The sequence below is a fragment of the Megalopta genalis genome, chromosome 4 (assembly GCF_051020955.1).
Source record: "Megalopta genalis isolate 19385.01 chromosome 4, iyMegGena1_principal, whole genome shotgun sequence".
In the NCBI taxonomy this organism is placed as follows: Eukaryota; Metazoa; Arthropoda; class Insecta; order Hymenoptera; family Halictidae; genus Megalopta; species Megalopta genalis.
The window spans coordinates 16,643,683-16,663,888 of NC_135016.1; the positions used below are offsets into that span (position 1 = coordinate 16,643,683).

The 20,206-nt window shown below is 48.5% G+C and overlaps 1 protein-coding gene across 1 annotated transcript in view; it reads left to right on the forward strand.

Annotated features, from left to right (window-relative positions):
- The window catches only part of LOC117221887 (cell adhesion molecule 1), a 36,681-nt gene extending 16,596 nt beyond the window's left edge, over nucleotides 1–20,085 (forward strand). Inside the window, exons 3-6 of the mRNA XM_033473183.2 lie at nucleotides 2,138–2,270; nucleotides 4,633–4,766; nucleotides 5,577–5,775; nucleotides 8,516–20,085. Of these exons, the coding sequence (XP_033329074.1) occupies nucleotides 2,138–2,270; nucleotides 4,633–4,766; nucleotides 5,577–5,775; nucleotides 8,516–8,628 (579 nt within the window). The 3' untranslated portion in view covers nucleotides 8,629–20,085. The remainder of the gene's footprint in view (nucleotides 1–2,137; nucleotides 2,271–4,632; nucleotides 4,767–5,576; nucleotides 5,776–8,515) is intronic.
- Nucleotides 20,086–20,206: the final 121 nt, after the last annotated feature.

The window sequence follows — 20,206 nt, forward strand, 5'->3', positions numbered from 1 at the left end:
GCTTTTTGAAGTTCCAGCTCCGATAAAACGTTGTCTCTATTACGTCGCTGTACACGGGTAACAACTTCGCAAATTGAACCGCGTTTTTGCCTTCGATAACTTTCCGGGATAGCCTGGAGGGTAGTAATTTTCCAGCGGCGATTTCACCCCTTAACTTCGAATCCCCTCGAATTCTTTGTCGTTGTTCGTTTCACGAATCCGCGAACTTTTTAATATTCCCCGACGCGTTTTTCGCGAAGTTCTCGCATCGGTTTCGTAAACGCGACGCTATCGGGTTTCGCGAATTCGCTGACCGCGTTACAGCGAAACTACACGGCGCGCCCGTTGAATTATACAGCAGCCGCCCCGTATCGTTTCCACCTTGACTATTTCATGCAATGATTTATTTCTGTGGCTTTATTAATGCAATAATCGGACGCGAGCATAGCAACTCTCATCGAACGAGCCGTATCGGCGCGTTCGATCGAATACGTTCCGCTTGCCCAAAGAGCCGTTCGATGACGTACAATTAGAAGTTTCCGCTCTCGCGATTAAATCGATCGATCGACGAATCGCGACGACAAACAACGCGATCCGGGTCAAGTAGTATCGCGCGAGCAGCCTAGACGCCGCGCCGTGCCGCGTCGCGTCGGAGAAAGTTGTTTGGCGCGTCAAATTTTCGTTCTCCTCGCCCGGCGACCGATTTAGCAGTCTCTTTACAGAAAGAGCGTACTTCGAGCTCGTCGACCCAACCCCGCAATCAAAGGCGAAAGATTCATCGAACCCTACTCTCGACGTCGAAGCACCTCGAGCACCTTCGACTTTCGCGGTAATCGCTGGACGCGGATCTCTCTACAGAGAGGATATTCGAGAGATGTATTGCGGAGAGGATAAAAAATTTTAATCGAATAATATTCTGAAACGCATCCAACGACAAATTTGCGTTCAATTTATCGGTTCCAGGAACGAACTCGTCGAATCGGCGGTTCATCGCCGATCCCGATATCGAAATAGTTGTTAAGTCGACGCGAAATCCTGTTCCCTTCGTCGCTTGTAATTTAAAAAAATCTTTCGTACGCTAAGATATAAATACAAAAAATGTTTGTTAAGCGCTGGTCTCGCGCTTACCTATTAAGTTCACGCGCGACGACTCGGATTTGTATAATCTATCGCGCGTGGGCGCGTCCCACGCAATCCTCGGACCGCATGCAACGAAAACAATCGATAAATAATTAATCCTGACGAGAACGATGAGCGAAGCGAGGAAATTTTACGAAACGCGAAGTCGATGTCGTTCCAAAGCGCGGCTTTGACTCCGTCCAAAGGGAAACTTTGTACACAGACTCGCGGACAACGTTGCGTTTAACAATTTCATTTCAGACCATGTGGGCGGTTTAATTTCCGGTCCAAAGCGTAGAATTCATCTTTAGCTGGCGGTGATGGGATCTCCTAGTTTTTCCTTTGTTCGTCGAATCCGTTTAAACCGGTTACGATTTTCATTCAAAATGTGGGCACGCTAATAAAATAGTCTACGATGAAACGCGAGTATAAAAGAAGGATGCTTCGATCGAATTCGATGCGAACCCTAGCGAATCCTCGCTGGAAGATTCGAATTTATCAACGCGGGACCGTGATCGAAGCCGGAGCTAGATGCAGCGAATGTTTCTTTTGTTTTAGAAGTCGCAACATTCGTCGAGGTAATCATCGTAATTCTAATCGAGAGGAACAGGCGAATTATTATTTCGACGGCCCGTTGTATCGTAACAGGTGGATCGAAAATCGCAGCTACTTTCCCGGGTAACCTGGTAAAGCGAAAAAGATCGAGACTCTCGAGTACGTAGCGCGACCGAGATTTTATCCGGCGATCGGTCGAAAGGGGGATGCAACGTTTCAGCCTTCGGCCCCAGCCGCGCGATCGGTCGAAGAAGGCTACGATCGAGCGAATCGTTTGATCCATTTTTGAAGGATCGATACGACGCGTCTCTGGTTCGAGCAGGCTTCCCGCGCGAGAGCCGACGATAAAGCCGAGGGAACAATGGCGATTCCGAATGAATACGCGAGCGCCGCGCGCCGCGCGCCTCGAGTCGTTCGAGGGGTGTTAGTTAGGTAATCGACGGGCCACAATCGAACTCTAAAACGGTGCGCGATTTGTTTACAGTACTTGGATAATGGCACGACAATCAAATTGACGGACGTACGTTTCGAGGCGTCCGGCTCGTATTCCTGTCAGGTCTCGATGGCGTTTCCTATTTATACCGAGGCTTCCGAACCCGTTCAAATGAAAGTTATAGGTAAGTGCCAGCGATACTTTGCTTCTGCTTCGTTCGATCTTCGATCGCGATTTAACCCTCCTTGGATCGTCGATTTTCATCGAGCATTTCCAGACGAATCCGAAGCAAAAGTACCGATGCTTTGTCATTTTTCTATTTACGACGATATTTTGCGATACAATCGATCTTTGCGAGGTCGTCCGTGACATCGTACGCCACATCTACAGATATTCGGTATTCGTGAGAATCGTAAAAATAATCGAAAATCTTTTTTTGGTAAAAATACTCTCTACAGGATCTTCCTAAATTATCGCAATGTTCGCGCAAACTTTTAACCAAAAACTAGTCGCGAAATCGTTCTCGAATTCCGTCAAAACGATTAAATTTGAGGAGAACGCAAACACGCGCCATTTCTACCTGCGCCTTTTATTTCGATTGTATCCGAATGTGCGCAAGAGATGCGGCTGTATCGCGAAACGAACGATGGATACGTTTGAAAACATCCGAATATGCGTCGATGCAACGGAGAGAGGATGTATCCGATGTCAAATTGATTGACACGTTCGCCGACCGGATGCCCAAGTTTGAACGAACTGGAACCGCGATCGGTTTTTCGAGCGTTGCATCGCGAGACCGCGGATCTTTGCGCGAAATCAAAAATTGCTGCACCGGTTGCAAGAAACGAGAGTGGCAGTTTCCTTCTGCAACAGTTTGAATAAAGCACACCGACGTTCTGCTCGCTGCTGCTCGAAATTACGCCAACTCGTTTCTGTCGGAAGCGCCCAAGGATCCTCGGTCCGTCGATTAACCGTCCAAGTTTCGGTCTTTGGGGCTAAAGAGTTGGCTCTTCGACCGACTTCTTTTTTTACTCGCTCGTCCGCATCGGCTGTCGGAATTAAAAATCCTACGAGCCAACGCGTCGATAAGAACTACGCTCGTAACGGCACGACGGGGGCCCACCCCTTCCTCGAGGAGATCCCTCGAACCTCGCTCAGGGGCGAGCAGATTTCCAGGGGAACGTGTTTCTAAAAATGCGAACGCTTCGTAGCATCGAGCTTATCGAATCGGATATTTTCCATGCAACGGTCGCGGGAATTTCGTGGTAAATCGCCGAAGCTCGTTACTCATTCGTGGACATTTATGCGAATCCTCGTGTTTGTAGCCGCCGGCCGCTTTCACGGATAGCAGGATCGAAGAAAAACGACCGTCGTCTGTTAAAGGGATTTCTGAAACAACGAATAAAATAAATACCGGGCGTTGATTCGCTGCAGCTTCGTTGAAATAACGCGCGATACGAAGCGTGCAACAGTTGAGAACGATAATTTCCCCCCGCGATTTGTAATCGTCGAATAAACTGCGGCGCGAGAATGAGTTTATTGTCGGCAAATCGTGTTTTCATTCGGTAAACGAATGCGCGCTACGACGGAACTTGGAGAAACATAGAAATCTCTGCGGGCGATTTTTTTGTTACGCGAATGGAAACGTAATCGACTGTTTGCGAAACGGTGTTCGTCGAACAGGTATCTAATTAAAATACGCGGCGGCGGTTGGGGTTGGAGCGGGGCGGAGAGGGGCGTTCGTTTCGGTCGATCGCCGCGCGGAAGGGTCGAACGATAAAGCCTGTTACCCCCTGGCCCCGCTTTGCCCCTACTTCTTCGTTGTCCGATTAATTAATTATGCAATCGTACCGGCTGTACCGTGAAATAAAATCGTGATAAAACACGGCGTCTTTGCAATTATAATGCGCGACTCGAGCGTGAAAACGTTGCCGGTTCGTTTGTCGGCATAAATTCTCGTGGCCGCGGCATAAATATATCGAGTGGGTGCGTTTACCTCGATACGCGAAAAGAATGGATTCGTTAGCTCGGTCGAGAGCGAAGAAAACGCGCCGCTCGGTAGAAAACGGACGATCACGTGTTCGAACGAGAACCATAATTCGGGGCTTGTTTCCGACTCGATCCGGCACGGTCGTCGAACGACGCCGTTACTCAAATTTCGAACGTTTTCATTATTTCGACCGATTCGGCGGTCGCGTTTCGTACGCGCGCCGCGGCCTATTCTACGCGTCGATTTAATCGGGATTTCCACGAATGAAATTTATTCGCGAAGGTTGTATTATATATTATACCGGTTCCGCGCTCGATCGAAGCGAACGATCTCCGTTATTTACAAAGCGGCTCGCCGTTGTCCGAACCGAGCCGGCGTTTAAAGCCGGTTCCGGAAGATCGATCGGTGGAAAACTATATTTTAACGTATTCCGCGGAAAAGCGTTTCGGTTCGTCGTCGTTCGATCCGACGACGGATTCGGCGGGAACATTGAACTTGTACAACTTTCAACGGTGTTAACGATTTATTTACAAACGAACGTTCTGAAATTGGACAGTACCACAGACTGAAAACCCGAAGATCACGTTCAAGAAAAGCATGTACGTGGTCGGCGAAAGTCTAGAGGCGAACTGCACCTCGTCGGCTGCGCATCCAGTTCCTCATTTGACGTGGTTCATAAATGGCAAAGAGGTAAATATAAACAACGACGTATCGCTATCAGCGCTGTATTTCCTTATCGAACCTGTCAACATTTGTACCAGCAGACCGTACTCCGATCGTTCGTTGTTCGTTCGAGCAGTCGATTCGCTCCCGCAAAAGTTGTTTCGTAAGCAACGATCGAGAATTTCAGCATAAATTAACCCTTTGCAGTCGAAGCTATTTTAACTGTAAATTTAAAATAATTTTTCCGATTCACAGTATCTTCATTTTATACGACAAAGCGCATTTTATGCATGCGAAATTGAGTCTCGCGACTTACATAACTGTTACACTTTTAACAATCTTTTATAATCTAAACTTTGTTACTGTAAAAATGATCTTAGAACGTGATATAACAAATCTCAGCGGTGCTTCGGAGTCACCACTCGAGTGCAAAGTTTCAAAAAGTTTCACGCTAAACCTACCGAGCCCTAAAATGCCTTTAAACCTAGAGGTATTCGATCGTTCTCTGCGAAAGGGTCTCTCTAATTTCATCAACCATGAAAGAAGAAACGCGCGTAACCGGTCGTTTCGATCGGCTCGACGGGTCTAGGTTAACGCGCGTACGATTGGCCGTTCGACGAGCGCAAACTCCGCCTCCGGAGTGCCGAGTCCGATCTCTCGGTTATCGAGTGCCACCGGCTATTGGCTGCCGGCTACCGCGAACGGTAGATAGAGAGAAACCACGTGTGTCGGAAATTAGCTGTCGATCGCTCGGACGTTCGAACGCGCGGCGAAGATTGCGGCGCGCGAGAAACTCGAGGATTCTTATTCGGTGGTTTCTGCGTTTGTCTCGCCTAGGTGGATATCACGCTGGTGAATCACTATCCGCACACGCGTCGCAAGGACCAACTGATGTCCGCGACTGCGAAATTAATGATCGAGGTGTCCGCGTTGCACGCCGGGGAGAACGGCTACTTGGAGATCAGCTGCTACTCGACCATCCCGAGCTATCCCGTGAACGAGCAGTACGCCGACATCAGGAAGGAGACGGTCTCGGGTAATTATTATTTGGCTCGACGAGCGTTTTCGTCCGGAGCGAAAGCTCCTCCGGTCCAGCGACCGTCGGGCCAGGTTTGTCAACGGGCCACGCGGCTTTTAATCAGTTTTTCATAGTCGCGCGAAACGATCGAAGTTTCGTGGACCATGGGAGATCGTAAACACGAAAGCATTTTCCTTCGGAACGTGTTCGCGGCGAAGCGACTTTTCGTCGCCTTTCGCCGATGACGAACGTTCCCAACGGACGGCAACGTTGCGTTTAAACTTGGTCGAACGCGCCCCTTCTGTTTGCGTTATTTCGTTCACCGGCCACCGTACAAATGCTGCAATTCTCGCAAGCAAATTGTCCTTCGATCGTCGCCGGGGACCTCGAATGTTCGTCGGATCGTTCGCGTTGCTCGCAAATGCGGCATTCGACGAATACGATCGGCTCTTCGATATCTAAATACCACGATCTCGACCGCGTCTCTCTTAAAACGGCCGTCTTTACTTTCTACGTTCGAAGAAACGCGTATTTTAACGGTTACGGTTCGGCCGGCTCTCGCCGATAATCGCTGCTCGTCGTTCGTTATTATTACATTATTTCTGCACTTTGTTATCGTGTTATTTCCAATTTCGCCAAATAATTCTCGTCTTTTCGTCCAGCCGGCACGCGACGAGTATATTAAAAATTATTTTCTGCGGCACGCGTTTACAATTACACCGCGCGATTTAATTAGCACGGCGAAAACCGAATGCTGAAAACTTTCGGTTCGCCAACGGTTCGCTGTTTTTCTCGTCCGATGTCTCTAACGCGTCTCGCGCACAGTTCACGTGAAATTATCGTAATTACTGGATACAACATACGAGGAGGCGTATTAAAGGAACGCGAAAAATAGGCGAGTCGCGCGGTCGGGGGAAAAACGCACGAGTTTCCTAATTAAAGCGTTTCCTTTCGAAGCGTCGCTGTGCCGCTGAAAAAGGAGTTCCTCAATTAAGAACGGGAATTTCGCGCAACGTATCGTATCGCGGGCCGGGCCGGGCCGGGCTCGTGTTCGCGGAGTTTCGCGAAAATATGGTCTCGGTTCTCGAGTCGCTGGCGCCGCGTGTATCGCCGCGAGCCAATTGTCATTCGTGACTTCTATTCGCGAGTTCGAAAGCCGCGGGTCGCGGGGAAAACTGTTTACGCGAAAGCTGTTCGTACGATATCCACCGTGTCGAAGTCGTTTCGTTATCGTTTTATTGCGCGGTCGCCCGGGCGATTGTTTTCGGGCGTTGAAGAACGCGGCCTACGTTCGATCAGAATCCGTCGGAATTCGTTCAACGGTTTTATTTCGACGACGATCGAAATCCAGGAGAAACAGCTTCATTGTTATTACATCGCGAGTTAAATAAACTTTCCGATTTTCATCGGCATGAATAAATCAGCGTTGTCGTCCGCGCTACGGACATCATGAAAATTGTACGTATGCACTCTATCGCCTATCAAAAAATTCAGTTAGAAGTATTCCTGGATACCGTTCCGGGCGACATACTTTCCGCTGCTCCGATCCGTTTCGGTGGGAACGACCTCGACGAAACATAGTTGCCGGGTTATCTCGAACGACTCGCGATTAGCGTGCTCTCGCTCGATCGCGAAAAATCCTGCGAGGAGATCGAATGTTAGAAAATCGGATTTTCGAGTCTCGCGGTAGCAGAAAATTGTTTTCGTTGCGGAACGACGTTCGAAGAAGACGAGAAACGGTGCGACGCAGTTTCGGAACGATTTCCTACAATATCTTCGGTAATAAATTATTACGACTACGGAATTCGAAGAGGGATTACGAGCGAAGTACGAGCGCAAAGAGCATAATCGGGGATACATATTTGATGGAACTTCGACGATCCTTTCGACCTAAAAATCCTGCAGCAACGTTGCCGTCTGTAAATATCCAGAAACCATTTACATATATATATATACACATAATGGTAAGTTGTAATTTGAAATGTTCCGACATGTTCGAAAGAATGGAGTCGGATCGTTAACTTTTTCTAACAGTGTTGTTGTTTCGTGTTTCATGCATGTACTCATATATTTTTTTATGTACACGTTGTACAAAAGTTCGCTAGCGAAGGCGAAAGCTATATGCTCGTTTGAATAACAGGTGCCGAATCGTTGGCACGATCGTTCCCGATCTCTAGAAAGCGTACGGAATTGTTCTTAGAAATGTTACCGCGTATACATCGAACTGCAGTAATGTCTCTCTAATCGACGCTCGGATTGTCCACAAAAATGGACAATTTGGGAAGGGGAGATACGATTATTCGAGTCTCGCGGCTCGTTTTTATAATTGTTGACAATTCGTAACTATAAAAACAAATCGCAAGGCTCGAACAATCGTATCTCGTTCTCCCCAAATTGTCCAGTTTTGTGGACAATCCGAGAGTCGGTTAGGGAGACGTTACTGTACCCGCTTGTATCTTACGAATGCGGAGCCGCGACAAAATCTGCATGGAGAAAAATCAGCCTGTTGTTGAAACGAGCGAAAGGAAAGATATTTTTTACCATCGATAGAAATAGACGTTGCAGCTGCAACGAGCGAACCGAAAAACCTTGAGAAAACTTGAGAATTTGCGAATCCGCGAGTTCGTAAATTCGTAAACTCGCGTTCAGCTGAAACGTTTCGAAGCGAAAGATCGCTCGTTGTTGCTTCGGCGTGGAGGCATCCGATCCGAGCTTTTGTTCCAGCCAACAAGAAAAGATCTGTTCTCGGTTGTTTCAGTGCAAATTATACCCGCGCCGATCGTCGTTTCCTCAGCACTGAGAATCGCACAAGGGTGGGCCCTACCTGCGATACTGTACACACTCTGCGCAATGCACAAAGTCATTCCTTAATAAAAGTCAATTGCTTTAGGATAATTAAAACAAAGAAACAAGAGAGAAAAAGCGAAATGGATAAAAAAAGAAAACGGGAGGAGCGAAAAAACGGAGAACGGAACGAGCGAACGGAACGAGAGATACGCCGTACGATAAATATGTATACATAATCGAGAAGGAACGAGCGGCGATCTGTAGAACGGGCTGAATTTTCGGGGGAGGGGGCGGGGAGGAGTGTCGGATCTATATACATATATATTATTATATATATATATATTAATGAACGAACAATCACAATGTCTTCCTTGATTATACCGAAATACACGGGGGCAGCGGTTTTATTGTCTTGCTGAAAATTTTATAACTCATAGACGCGGCTTCTTCGTGCAAAACTATTTTCGATTGTCGCTTGTATCGATCGTTATCTATGCCACGGAACGTAATACCGGCGCGGCGAGGACGCTCGCGCTCGTTTCGCGGAGCCTTCCCGCGACGGAGCACGGCTTGCGATTAGAACAGAAAAAAAAACAAGGGAGAAGAAGAAGAAGAAGAAGAAGAAAAACGATACGACGACAAAAATGACGGCGGAAAGAACAAAAATGTGAAAGAGAGGAAGATACGCGACGACGAGAAACCGTAGGGAAACATTAAATATTATAGTACGCTCTCGTCTCGACGAGGAAAAGGATATTTGCTTTCAGGGGACTTTTTGTCCTCCTCGTTCTCTCTCTCTCTCTCTCACTCCCTCTCTCTCTCCCCCTCTCTGATTTTTTCTGTTCCTGTTCCTGTCTCGAAATAGAGGAAACTGTACAGTGCACGGGCGCATTTTTCCGATTGGTCGCTCTCTCGCGTCGACCACGGTAAGATCGAAACAGTGTGAACGGGTTTTCGCGTCTCTGCGTCGGTTCGGTACGGTTCGGTTCGCGAAATCGAACGGTACCCGTGTTTCTTTGCCCGCCTTGCATCGGATCCTTTAAATCACGTTGACGCTGTTAGATAGAACGACTATTGTTTGTTTTATACTCGATCGACGATAAGAGTTTACCGTGTAAGTACTCGTGTCGTAGGATTAGTCACGCGACATCGTTTCATCGTCCATGCCCGTGGCATGGCAGATCCATGGCAAGGTCCATGGCGCACACATATCCGTAATAGTACCTAAATGACACAGAGATTGTATTTGGCTGTCGCGGTTCGTCGAGTCGAGTCGCGTCGCGAGAGGCGATCAGGGTTGCCACACCTAACGGAGATCGGTCCTCGAGACCGGATCGAATCGAGAAACGCCACGATCTATTTTTCTTTAGAATTCTCGTGGACGCCGCATCGTTTTATTCGCTACCCGGATGAATATTTTCACCGCCTACGGTCAGGGGGATGATCGCTTGTTTCGCGACGGCGATTTCATCGTCGACGCGCACCAAGAAACTGTGGCAATCTTTCGTATCGCGCGTTCGATGGATAAATTTAATCGGTGATCGATTAAAGGGGAGGACACGGTCCTGGGAATCGGCCGCGATCCCGTTGGCCGAAGACGTCGACGATCGTTCGCGAAATCGGATTTCGGATGTCGAAAATTCAAACGGACTCGTTCGATCCGAATCCTTGTCTCGGAGTCCAGTTGCCGGACTTTTCGCATCGATCTTCGGCTCGACGGAGTCGAAGAAACTTGATTAATTCCAGATAAACGAGCGGGGCTCTTTTACATTGGCAAGAAACATTTTCCACGGCCATTTATCCTGCTGGAAGTTGTTCGGATACGATAAAATAATATCCGAAGTCCGATTTCCGATTCAACGATCGACGCGTCGTACGATTTTTAGTCGGTCCCTCGGAAGATTCCCGCGTCCTTCTCCCCTATAAACGGACAAGCTGTGTACAATGAATGTCAATTCGTAGATCGAATTTCACGTTTACGGTTAAGAGGCGTAAAGCCGGATGTTTAAAAACGACTATTTTCAATGGTGTCGCATCGATTTACGTTGCCTGTTTTCGTCGACGACCGAAACGAGGATCGTTCGTATCGAGTTATTTTTCCTGAATCAATCGATAACCAAAGACAAACATTGTGATCGATCATTTAACAGAGCCCTAGTTCGTAAACACGTGGAAGTAATCGTATCCGAATCACTCTGTCATCGGCTTAAGTTAAAAAATAAGAGACGATTATTACGATAACTATACATACCATACCTCTACGAATAAATAGTACACATACATATTGCGGTATGTAAGAGCTTCGTAACGTGTGCACGTGAGTTTTATTCTAAATTTTATCAGATATTTATATACCTATTGTTGTACGCGTACACACACACACGTACACGCATACACACACAAATACATATATATATATATACGTATATTTACGAAGAATAGCGTACGCGTAAATCTAGGTAGTTCGAAGTAAACACTGTACCGACAAATCACAAAGTAAGACTGTTATTCCTTGTTACTCGTGGAGAGATGCGTTGTTATATTAATAATGTTGTTCGTTCGTTCGTTTGTATCCGTGCGTCATTTTCATGCTTCGTCGCGATCCTTCCGATCTCTGCGAGGATGGAAACTCCTTGGATGTTAATTTATCGAATCGTTGCCGGCCCGATATCGTTTCCGGGCAGGGATTTGCACCGAAAGTGCCGCGAAAGGTACCGAAAATGACCGGAAAGCCGGCATCGCCAATTTCTTGTCTCATTTTTAGCCGCATCAATCCCGAGAGGATACTTTTACCGGCACCGATCGTCATCTTCCTGGTTTTCTCGGATAGTTTATCGTCTAGACCGCCGATAATGGACAACGATCGTCGCAGTTCCGGTGTAAAGACCCTGGTCGGGACACTGCGAATCTATGTTTGTACTCTCGGTTCGTCAGCCTATGGACTATGGGAACCAAGAAAGTGGAAGAACGATCTTCGAGTTTTAAAATCGCTCGATCAATTTTTAATCCGATCGAAATCTTGCTTCGACCGGAAGATGGTATCGCTCGATTCGATTTCCCACATTCTAAAACGGTAATCGATTATTTAACCTCGACTAAAAAAACTGTTCGAATCGCTCGAACTCGATTTAGCACCGAATCGGAGAAATACGTCGAATTTATATAAATAATACAAAATAATTTATACAAATAAATTGATTGAAATCCGAAGAAACTGTAATTGAATATTTTCGGAAAAGTAGAATCAAGTACTGTCGATGGTAGAATCGCGCGAGAGAACGCGCGTCGAACGCGTTAGCTCGACTCGCGAAGATTAACTCCGCTAGAATATCCTCGCCTACGAGACGATTCCGAGGCGAAAATTTCACGATCGCGATCGAGCGAATGCTTACCTTCCACGCGATAATCGAACGTACGAATTTCCATGGAATTCGACGAACGGGACCGGCTTCGGAAGCCGTCGGATCCCGGTCGAAAGAGGCCGATGTCGCACGCGTGTATTAATGGATTCGATTATCGGCGAAACGTCGACTTCAAACAAAGATCCGCAGTGTACCGGTTACAAAGGTAACTTCGTAACTTGAGAAACAGTTGGAGCGTCTCTGTTCCGAGCGCGCGTAATTAACGGATGCTAGGCAAATTTCTAGCACGCGTAGATCGTCCTGGGCCGTCCGACGGTACGGTTCCATCGATTTACCGTCACGGGGCGGCGCGGCTCGGCTCGGCTCGAGGCGAGGCGAGGCGAGGCGAGGCGAGGCGAGGCAAGGCGAGGCGCAGCGGCCACTATTTTTAACGGTGCACGGGAAAAAAATAAAAGAAGAAAAGCGAAAGGATAACGACGAGAAAATCACAGAGAAGAAAAAAAGTTGCGATGCCTTGTGCGTCGAGCGAAGCGGCGGTCAACTATAATAGGCGGATAGAGGCCGAGAGCCGGCGCGAGGCTTCCCTTTTGTTGTCGCGGGAAGGCCTGGAAAATATATACCGGCGGAAAAACAACACGCGTAATTATAGAATTTCCGTGTTTACGCACGGAGCCCTGCACCGGCGATCAATAAAATCGTGGACGCCCGAGCCGGAGCCGGAGAGCCCGAGCGGACCATCCTACGCGTGCAGGATACTGAAACGCGCGTGATTTAATTTAGCGCAGCTGTTGCCCGATCGCGTTCTATTTGTTAAGTAGTCTGGAGTGCGGAGTGCGGAGTGCGGAGTGGGGAGTGTCGGTCGGAAGACGTTCGATCCCGTCTAATAAATTCGTTCGGATTCCTCGAAGCTACTTTTCTCGATAGATTTCGAAATTCTAGGCTTCTAAACGTCTTAGAGGACGTGCCGAATAAAGCGTTGCGAACCGTTCTCTGGAGCGCTTCGACGCGTCGCGAGTGCCACGGGGATCACCGGCGACTAGGAACAAACGATTCGAGTAAAGTTCGATGCTTCGGAGTCGAAGCCAATTTTCGTAAAAATCAGGATATTCGGAATCGGTCGATCTCGAAGTTCGTTCCGTCGAGAGAACGGTTCGCGACGCTTTCGTTCGACGCACCCTGTACATTTCGCGTCGTCGAGGTTATTTCGAGAGCACAGGACCCTACCGTGGTCCTAAACTTTGAGTAGTCGCGCATACGACCCGCCGGACCAACCCTACCCTCGCCCTTTCGAAAGGCTGAACCATCTTCGGTATATTTTTTGAGGATTCAACGTTATTTTCGTAGACCGTAAAATTTGTCGCGGGCTCTGGGCGCCGTGCCCGAGAAACCCTTCCTGTATATACGTACGATTCCAACGATTCCAGCGCGAACCGCGTAATTTTGACAAAATCGTTCGCGGTCGAACAACGCGCCGGTGCGCGATTCGCGGCGACAGTTTTTTCAAGAAATTCCGGTTCGCGCCGGAAAGTCCGATGCGACGGGTAAATTTCGTTTCCCGACAGACTGTATATTTTCTAACTATATTTTCTAACTCGCGCAAATTAGTATTACAAACGAATTTACTGTCCGAAAGTTCGAAGATCGTTTCTTGGATATATCGATACGGAGTCAATTTTGCGAAGGGGTTTACGCGACGACGACGTTTACGGGACACCGAAAACGAATCGCTGTAAATCATCGGGGCTCGTAACGATCGTTTATTTTGGCTCGAAAGAGAGAGGAAACCGATTCGCGAAGCTTCAAGCTCTCTTCTCGCGAAAAGAGAGGCGCGTCGATTTCTGTCCAAACGACCGCTTCGTCCGAAACGCGACCGCGAAGCCGTCGAACGCGATCGTCGTGTTCCCTCTAGTTGGATAATCGTTGCTTATTACCGATCGACGCCGGAGTATATCGCGCCATCGAATTAATTTGAAACGCGATACGGTGTAATTTACGGTCGTTATCGCGAGTCGCGTAATTTGGACAAGCACGTTGAATCGGCGTCGAACGAGAACGACGTTATCGTCGCGTCGGCTGCGCGAGGTGTTTTTCTACGGTCGATCGCGGCAGGTGTTGAGGTTTTAATAAACGCGCGCGTCGAACTGGTCGAACGGCGTGTACGGAACGGGAAAATCTAGATAGGAACCGGGCGATTATTTAATCTAGTTAAATATAGGTACGAACTCGATTAAACTAGCGATTTATAAAGTAGAACTGTACAGCTTTGTAACTAGACCGGAACAATTTATGGGTACCAATCGCTTTAACAATCAAGTAGCTAAGATAATTAGAGAGATTATCGATAAGCGGACTCTGTGATGCGAAAGAAATTTATTGAAAATTTCCGTTCGGCGATATAGAAAATTGAAAAGGACGAGACTCTCTTCGAATATTGGAGCAATCGAATCGTTTCCGGGTACAAATTGATCGGTCGCGGTTAGCGACCGATCGTTCTTTCTTCGTTCCGCGCGTTTTCCGCGACTGGAGTACCGAACGGAGTACTCGTGGCCGAGAATAAACGGGGAATTCGACGACGATGCTCGCGAGATTAGAAACCGGCCGCTTCCTTTTATACGTAGATCGAACTTGCGAACGGAAACTTTTCGAACGAAACGATTAGAAAATCGAAAGAAAAAAAACACGTCGACGTCGCCGCATCGGTCGTCCACAGCCACCGCTTCGCCAACGATAACCGATCTCTTATTTTCTCGAGGACGATAACAGCCGAATCGGAGCATCGATATCGCCGGAAAATCAAGGTCGCGTCGCGCCGCGTTTCGCGGTTTTCATCGACACCGATTTCGTTTCGAGTTTGGAAGAGCAGCCGCGCGAGCGAACCGTTCGATATCGCTTTAGAATTTCCGGGGAAACGTAGACGCGCGCGCGGCGTCCATCGGTTCGGCTCGTTCGTCGACGAGACGGCGGACGAAGCTGCGCCGTCTTCGAGTATACGATGCGAGCAAGGTACCTAGAACCGTTTCGTTCGGTGAATCTATTTACGCGTAAAGTTAGTATCGACGACTGCCGCTGAAAGAACGTTCGAAGCATCCGAAAAACGGAGCGAGAACGGTCGAATCGCGAGCGCGGTACCCGAAGAAAAAAGGAATCCCGAATCCGAACGAATCCATCGACCGATCGAACGCGTTTCCGGCCCGTCATATCGAGCAACATATCGTAGCGTTAAGTCGGACGCGAAGAGTTAATCTTTCCGATCCTCCCGGCTTCTCGATCGTTGGCGCTTTCGAAGGGATAATAGGCGCGATAATAGCGGCGACACCACAATGGAGCCGCGAGGCGAGGGCGAGACGGAGGCGCGTTCGAGCGCGCTCCGTATCGGGCAGCGAGCCGTTGAAACGGAAAACAAAAGGACGACGACGAGGCGGAAGATCCGACAAATTCGGGTCGTTCGCGGCCCGTCACGAGACGCGGATGCGGATGCGGAAAAGAAACAGGATGCTGATCGCTGCCGCGTGCGTCGTCCTCGGAGCGTTGGTCGCCGCTGTCGATCGCGAAGCTTTATCCACCTCGGCGGTCGCCGCGAGGATCGTCGGCGGAAAGCTCGTCGGCATAAAGCATTATCCGTTTCTAGTAGGTGAAATGCGCCCGTCACGTTTTTGCTATGACACACGTGTGTACAGGTTCGATACACGAGAATCACTCTGATTATCTTTGAGAGAGTGCGGCACGCGTCGCAGAGAGCGAGCGAGCGATCGAAAGAAACCGAGAGAGCGCGGAGACTACGTTATCGTACTTCTCGACTCGCGGTGTTTTCCTAAACGTCTCGTTACGGTTCGAAGACGGAGTCCTCGGCGCGGCGCCGCGGCCGCGCCGGCTTATTTTAATTAGCGCGAGCGAAAGACCGCGCGGTGTGTGCGTCCTATCGATGGAATTGATTGAACTAGCTGCGTAGAAGGAACCGCGTAACGACGAAGAGCTTTTCGATTTCTTTTCCGAGACACGGTACTTGTATATCCTGCGGCGCGATCCGGGTATCCGAGCCTCTCGCATCGGCGGCGTACGATCCGCGATCGGTTGGTCCAACGGTCGATTCTTGCTTCGTCGAATCGATTCGATGTTTCGCGACATTTACATCGATTATACGACGTTAATTGATACGACATTTACAGCGCGTCTCTCGTTTACATTTATCTTCGAATCGTCGAACGGGAGAGTTTCGAAAGAAACGCTCGAGCATCCTAGCGGGGTCGAACTTTGAAGTATTTTTGAAAAGCGTTTTCGCGAGTACCGGAACGGTATTCGGACGACGGAGAGTTTTAAGATTTCAACGCCGGAGCGACGAAGAATTTGAACCTGCCTAAGTACCGGGTATCGGAAGCATTCGAACCGGAGACGAACGATCGCGGATGCGAGTCGAACGAATCGTGCTCGAATCGGCATCGTCGAGTCTCGAACCGGGCCGACGAGGATCTCGGATACCCGTGCACCGCAGGCATCTTGCCGCGCGTATACAGAGGTTCGTTTTTTCGAGCGGATTTCTCAAAATACTGAGAGTGATCGTCGTATATATTCGCTTTACCGATAAGCGGTAGAGAGAGGTTCGCGGACGACGAAACCGAATTTTCAATGTCAATTTCTCGTAGGTCTCGATCCAACGGCGACACGGTAATCATTTCTGCGGAGGTACTTACATAGCGCCGAGATTCGTTTTGTCAGCCGCTCACTGTATGGTCAGGTGCGTTTTCAAGACTGCAACAATTCTCGATTCTACGCCTCGTTGCCGGAAAATGGCAGCAGCGGCGCGTGAAAATGCGTTCGTTCGTTATCCCGCGTTCTCCTAGGACGGATCGCGAACGATTACCAACGACTGTGATTACGATTACGCGCGTGCAGACACGTAGCTTTTGGAGCAATCGTGCGATCTATCCGAACGTAAGCACTGCTCGCGGAGGAAAGCCACAGGTCGCCGATCTAGAATCCAGACGCTCGGTTTAATTGAAACGGTCGAACGTACAAAATATGCAGCCCCGTTGCCGTAGCATCGTTTTAATAATCGATGGACCGATCCTTCGAAAAGTTAACGGCAACGTCTCGCGGGTTGCGTCCGACTGCTGCCCGATTCTCTGATCGATACCTGGGAACGATAAATATTCCAAGCTCCGAGCAACGGCGAGAGCAAATTCGTTCCGAATGAAAAGTAGACGAGGCTGCGACGATTCGATATCAAAATCTTCTATTATCTTCCGTTATCTCCATCGAAAATATCGCGAATCGTAGATCGTCGAGTACTCGAGTCGCGAATATTTCGTTCTAGAAAACGCGTCCGCGGAGTCGGTAATTTTCAAGCTATTCGAGAAGAGTCGTGGCCCGACCGAAACTGAAAATTAATCGTCGCGGAGAGAGGGCTGCGTTCGCGAACAATTTATACGTTGGTTCGCGATCGATCTCTGTTCGACGTAACGATGACCCGACGAAGAGTCAATTTCCTTTCAGAGACGGGCAACGATGCGCGTACGTGCGCACACGTATCTATCGTATAGTTGGTCCGTCGAAACGTTGAAACGAAACGCGCGATGAAACGATACACGGTCATTTTTTTGTATCGCGATCCTAGATAGAGAACGTATCGTCCCAAATAAACAGCGTACGAATCCGCTTGGTCACCTATATACGCCTTCGCGTGCTGCCATTTTCACGGTAAAAGAGCAATCTCCGCTCGTAGCGCTTTCATTGCTATCATAGAACACGTATGCTGCTTTGTGGACGCGACGAGCGCGTGCTCCACGCGACACTTGTGATCTTCTAGCAAACGTCGTCTCTACTTACGATTACATAGACTACTGCTACTACTGCTACTATTACTACTACTACTACTACTACTATTACTATTCGACGAATATCGATCTCGATTAATAAATCGATCAATTAACGATTCCTCGAACCACGTATCCACCGAAGGAACGAAAAACCTACTTTTCGCTGTTCGTTACCCCGAGACGAATCGCTCTCGGCTCGATGTTTTATCGATCGATCGATTGCGGTGGCTTACAATTCAAACTTAATTTTTTTTTAATATTTCTTGTCGCGTCAAATGGAAATGAAATCGCTTTCAGTTTCCAAGTTCCAGCATCGATTATTTTTCGGAACGAGAGATCCGTTTCGGATCGTCTTGCTCGATAATTTGTACGTTACTCGGTTATATTCGGAGTGTCTGTTGCGCGTCATTTATCAAAGCGAGATGTATACTATTGGGATTATGGTTTGGATTCTTCCTATCGAGTAAATACGATATCAAATCTTTTGATTTTTATTCGAGAGAAGGTATATGCGCGAAGATGACTGAGCGACCGAATTCAACTGAGAGACCGGCAACTGAAAATCGCCTGCTTATATACTCTTTTTGGTGTCGGCTTCTCCACCGATCGTAGACGGTCATTCGTTTATTTACGTTGCCTGTAAAAATTCAACGGTATCTTAACAATATACAGACAGAATATACAGACACTCTGTATACAGTACATATCAGACTCCGTCGTCCAGAGAAATAGCGCCGCGCAGAATTCAGCCGTACCTAAAGGGTTAAAAGATACGAGACAAGTACGGAGGATTCGTTGTTCACCAAAAACGATACTTGTCCAAACGGCGCGATAATGCTCCGAACGTTCCTTCGGCGGATGCGTGGATCAAGATTGCGAACCGTGCAATCTAGAATAGAACGTCGGTGTTGAAGAAATCCTAGATGAAGAAGTAAAACGTACGATGTTAGTTGAATATCGTTGTTCGATGCGACGAGCGATAGAGTGACGAATAAGCACAGTCAAAGATACACACACACACACACACACACACACGCGAGAGGAACATTGATTCGCGAGTTAGCTGGTTACGATAGCAGAGAACGTTTTCTTTCGAAAGTGGTAGAGAAATTACTGGAAAAAAAGAAAAACATTGAACAAATTTGCGTCCCCGGTTGTACTTTACATATCGCGAGTCCGCGTACATGGCAGCGTACAAGGAACGGTAACAGCAGTGAAAGGGTTAGCGGCGTTAACGTTGTCCGATGATAACCGGATCAACGAGAACGCGGAAACCGCTTGTCGAGAGCGTTCCGCGTTGCGAAAAGGGCGCGTACGCGCGTACTCTTTCTTGTCCCAAAAATTGGATCGGGTTTCGTTCGCGTATTCTTCGTAAATCTCCATCCCGAGATCTCGAACGGACGATCGTGCAGAGAGTCGACGCGGTAGAAGAAGATCTTCGACGAGAACATCATCGACGGTGTTTCTTCGCGCGCGTAAAAAGACGGTACCCGAGATTCGACCGAAGCTCGCCAGTTGCAAAGGTGTTCGATGTTGGTTCGATCGGTGAAAATAGTTCGACCTTTCGAAATAATTAAACTTGTTCGGTTCGATCTGTCGCGTGCGACGCTCGCGTTAACGTAGCCATAGATCGATCGTTGAAACGCGTCGGATCGTTCCGGATTCGATTACCGTGCGAAACTCTCTGTATCGTCGACCTCGTTCGGCTACCCTCCGAGTTATCGTACGAAGCGTATTTTTTGGTAGGACGCGGTATTCGTCTGTAAACGTGGTGCTTTCGAACGCGACGCCTCCTCGATGCGCCGAAAGCCCGAGGCATCGAGGAGCGGTCTCTCGACGAGCGGTTACCGTGTGAAACGCGCGGATGCGCATCGGGCACTGTCTTTGTATCGGTGAACATCGAGCTCGCGGCGCGTTTGTTTCGCGATCGAGGCTTCTCCGCTTTGAAAACAGGGAAATCGGTTGTTCGGCCGGCCGTGTCGGCCGCCGACCGCGACCGTGCACCCTCCGTGTGCACTGCTCTCATGTTTTACACGGAACGGTGATGCGCTTTGGACGCGTTTAACAGACGCGCGCGGTGTAATCGTGAATCTGATCGCTATTGTACGTGTTCGTTTGGTCAGGCCGAAGTCCGACGGCTATTGGGAACCGCAGAATCCGCTTCGATTCTACGCGATCGCCGGAGCGACTTACGTCTACTTCCCGAGCTGGAGTTCCATACAGATGGAATTGATAGACCGAGTAATCCCGCACACGGGCTTTAGATTCACGAACAAGCGTAACGATATTGGATTGTTCAGGGTGACTATTATGTGTATATATAAGTTCTGTGTGGAAAAATACAAATAAAAAAGCAGTCATGAAAACACCGTCGACGAACGGAGAGGCCGTTCATCATTTGCTCTCCCATTTCTCGAGCTGCCGGGACAGTATTTGCATATTCCGATGAATACGGCCAAAAACGATATTCCGACGGAATCACTTTTT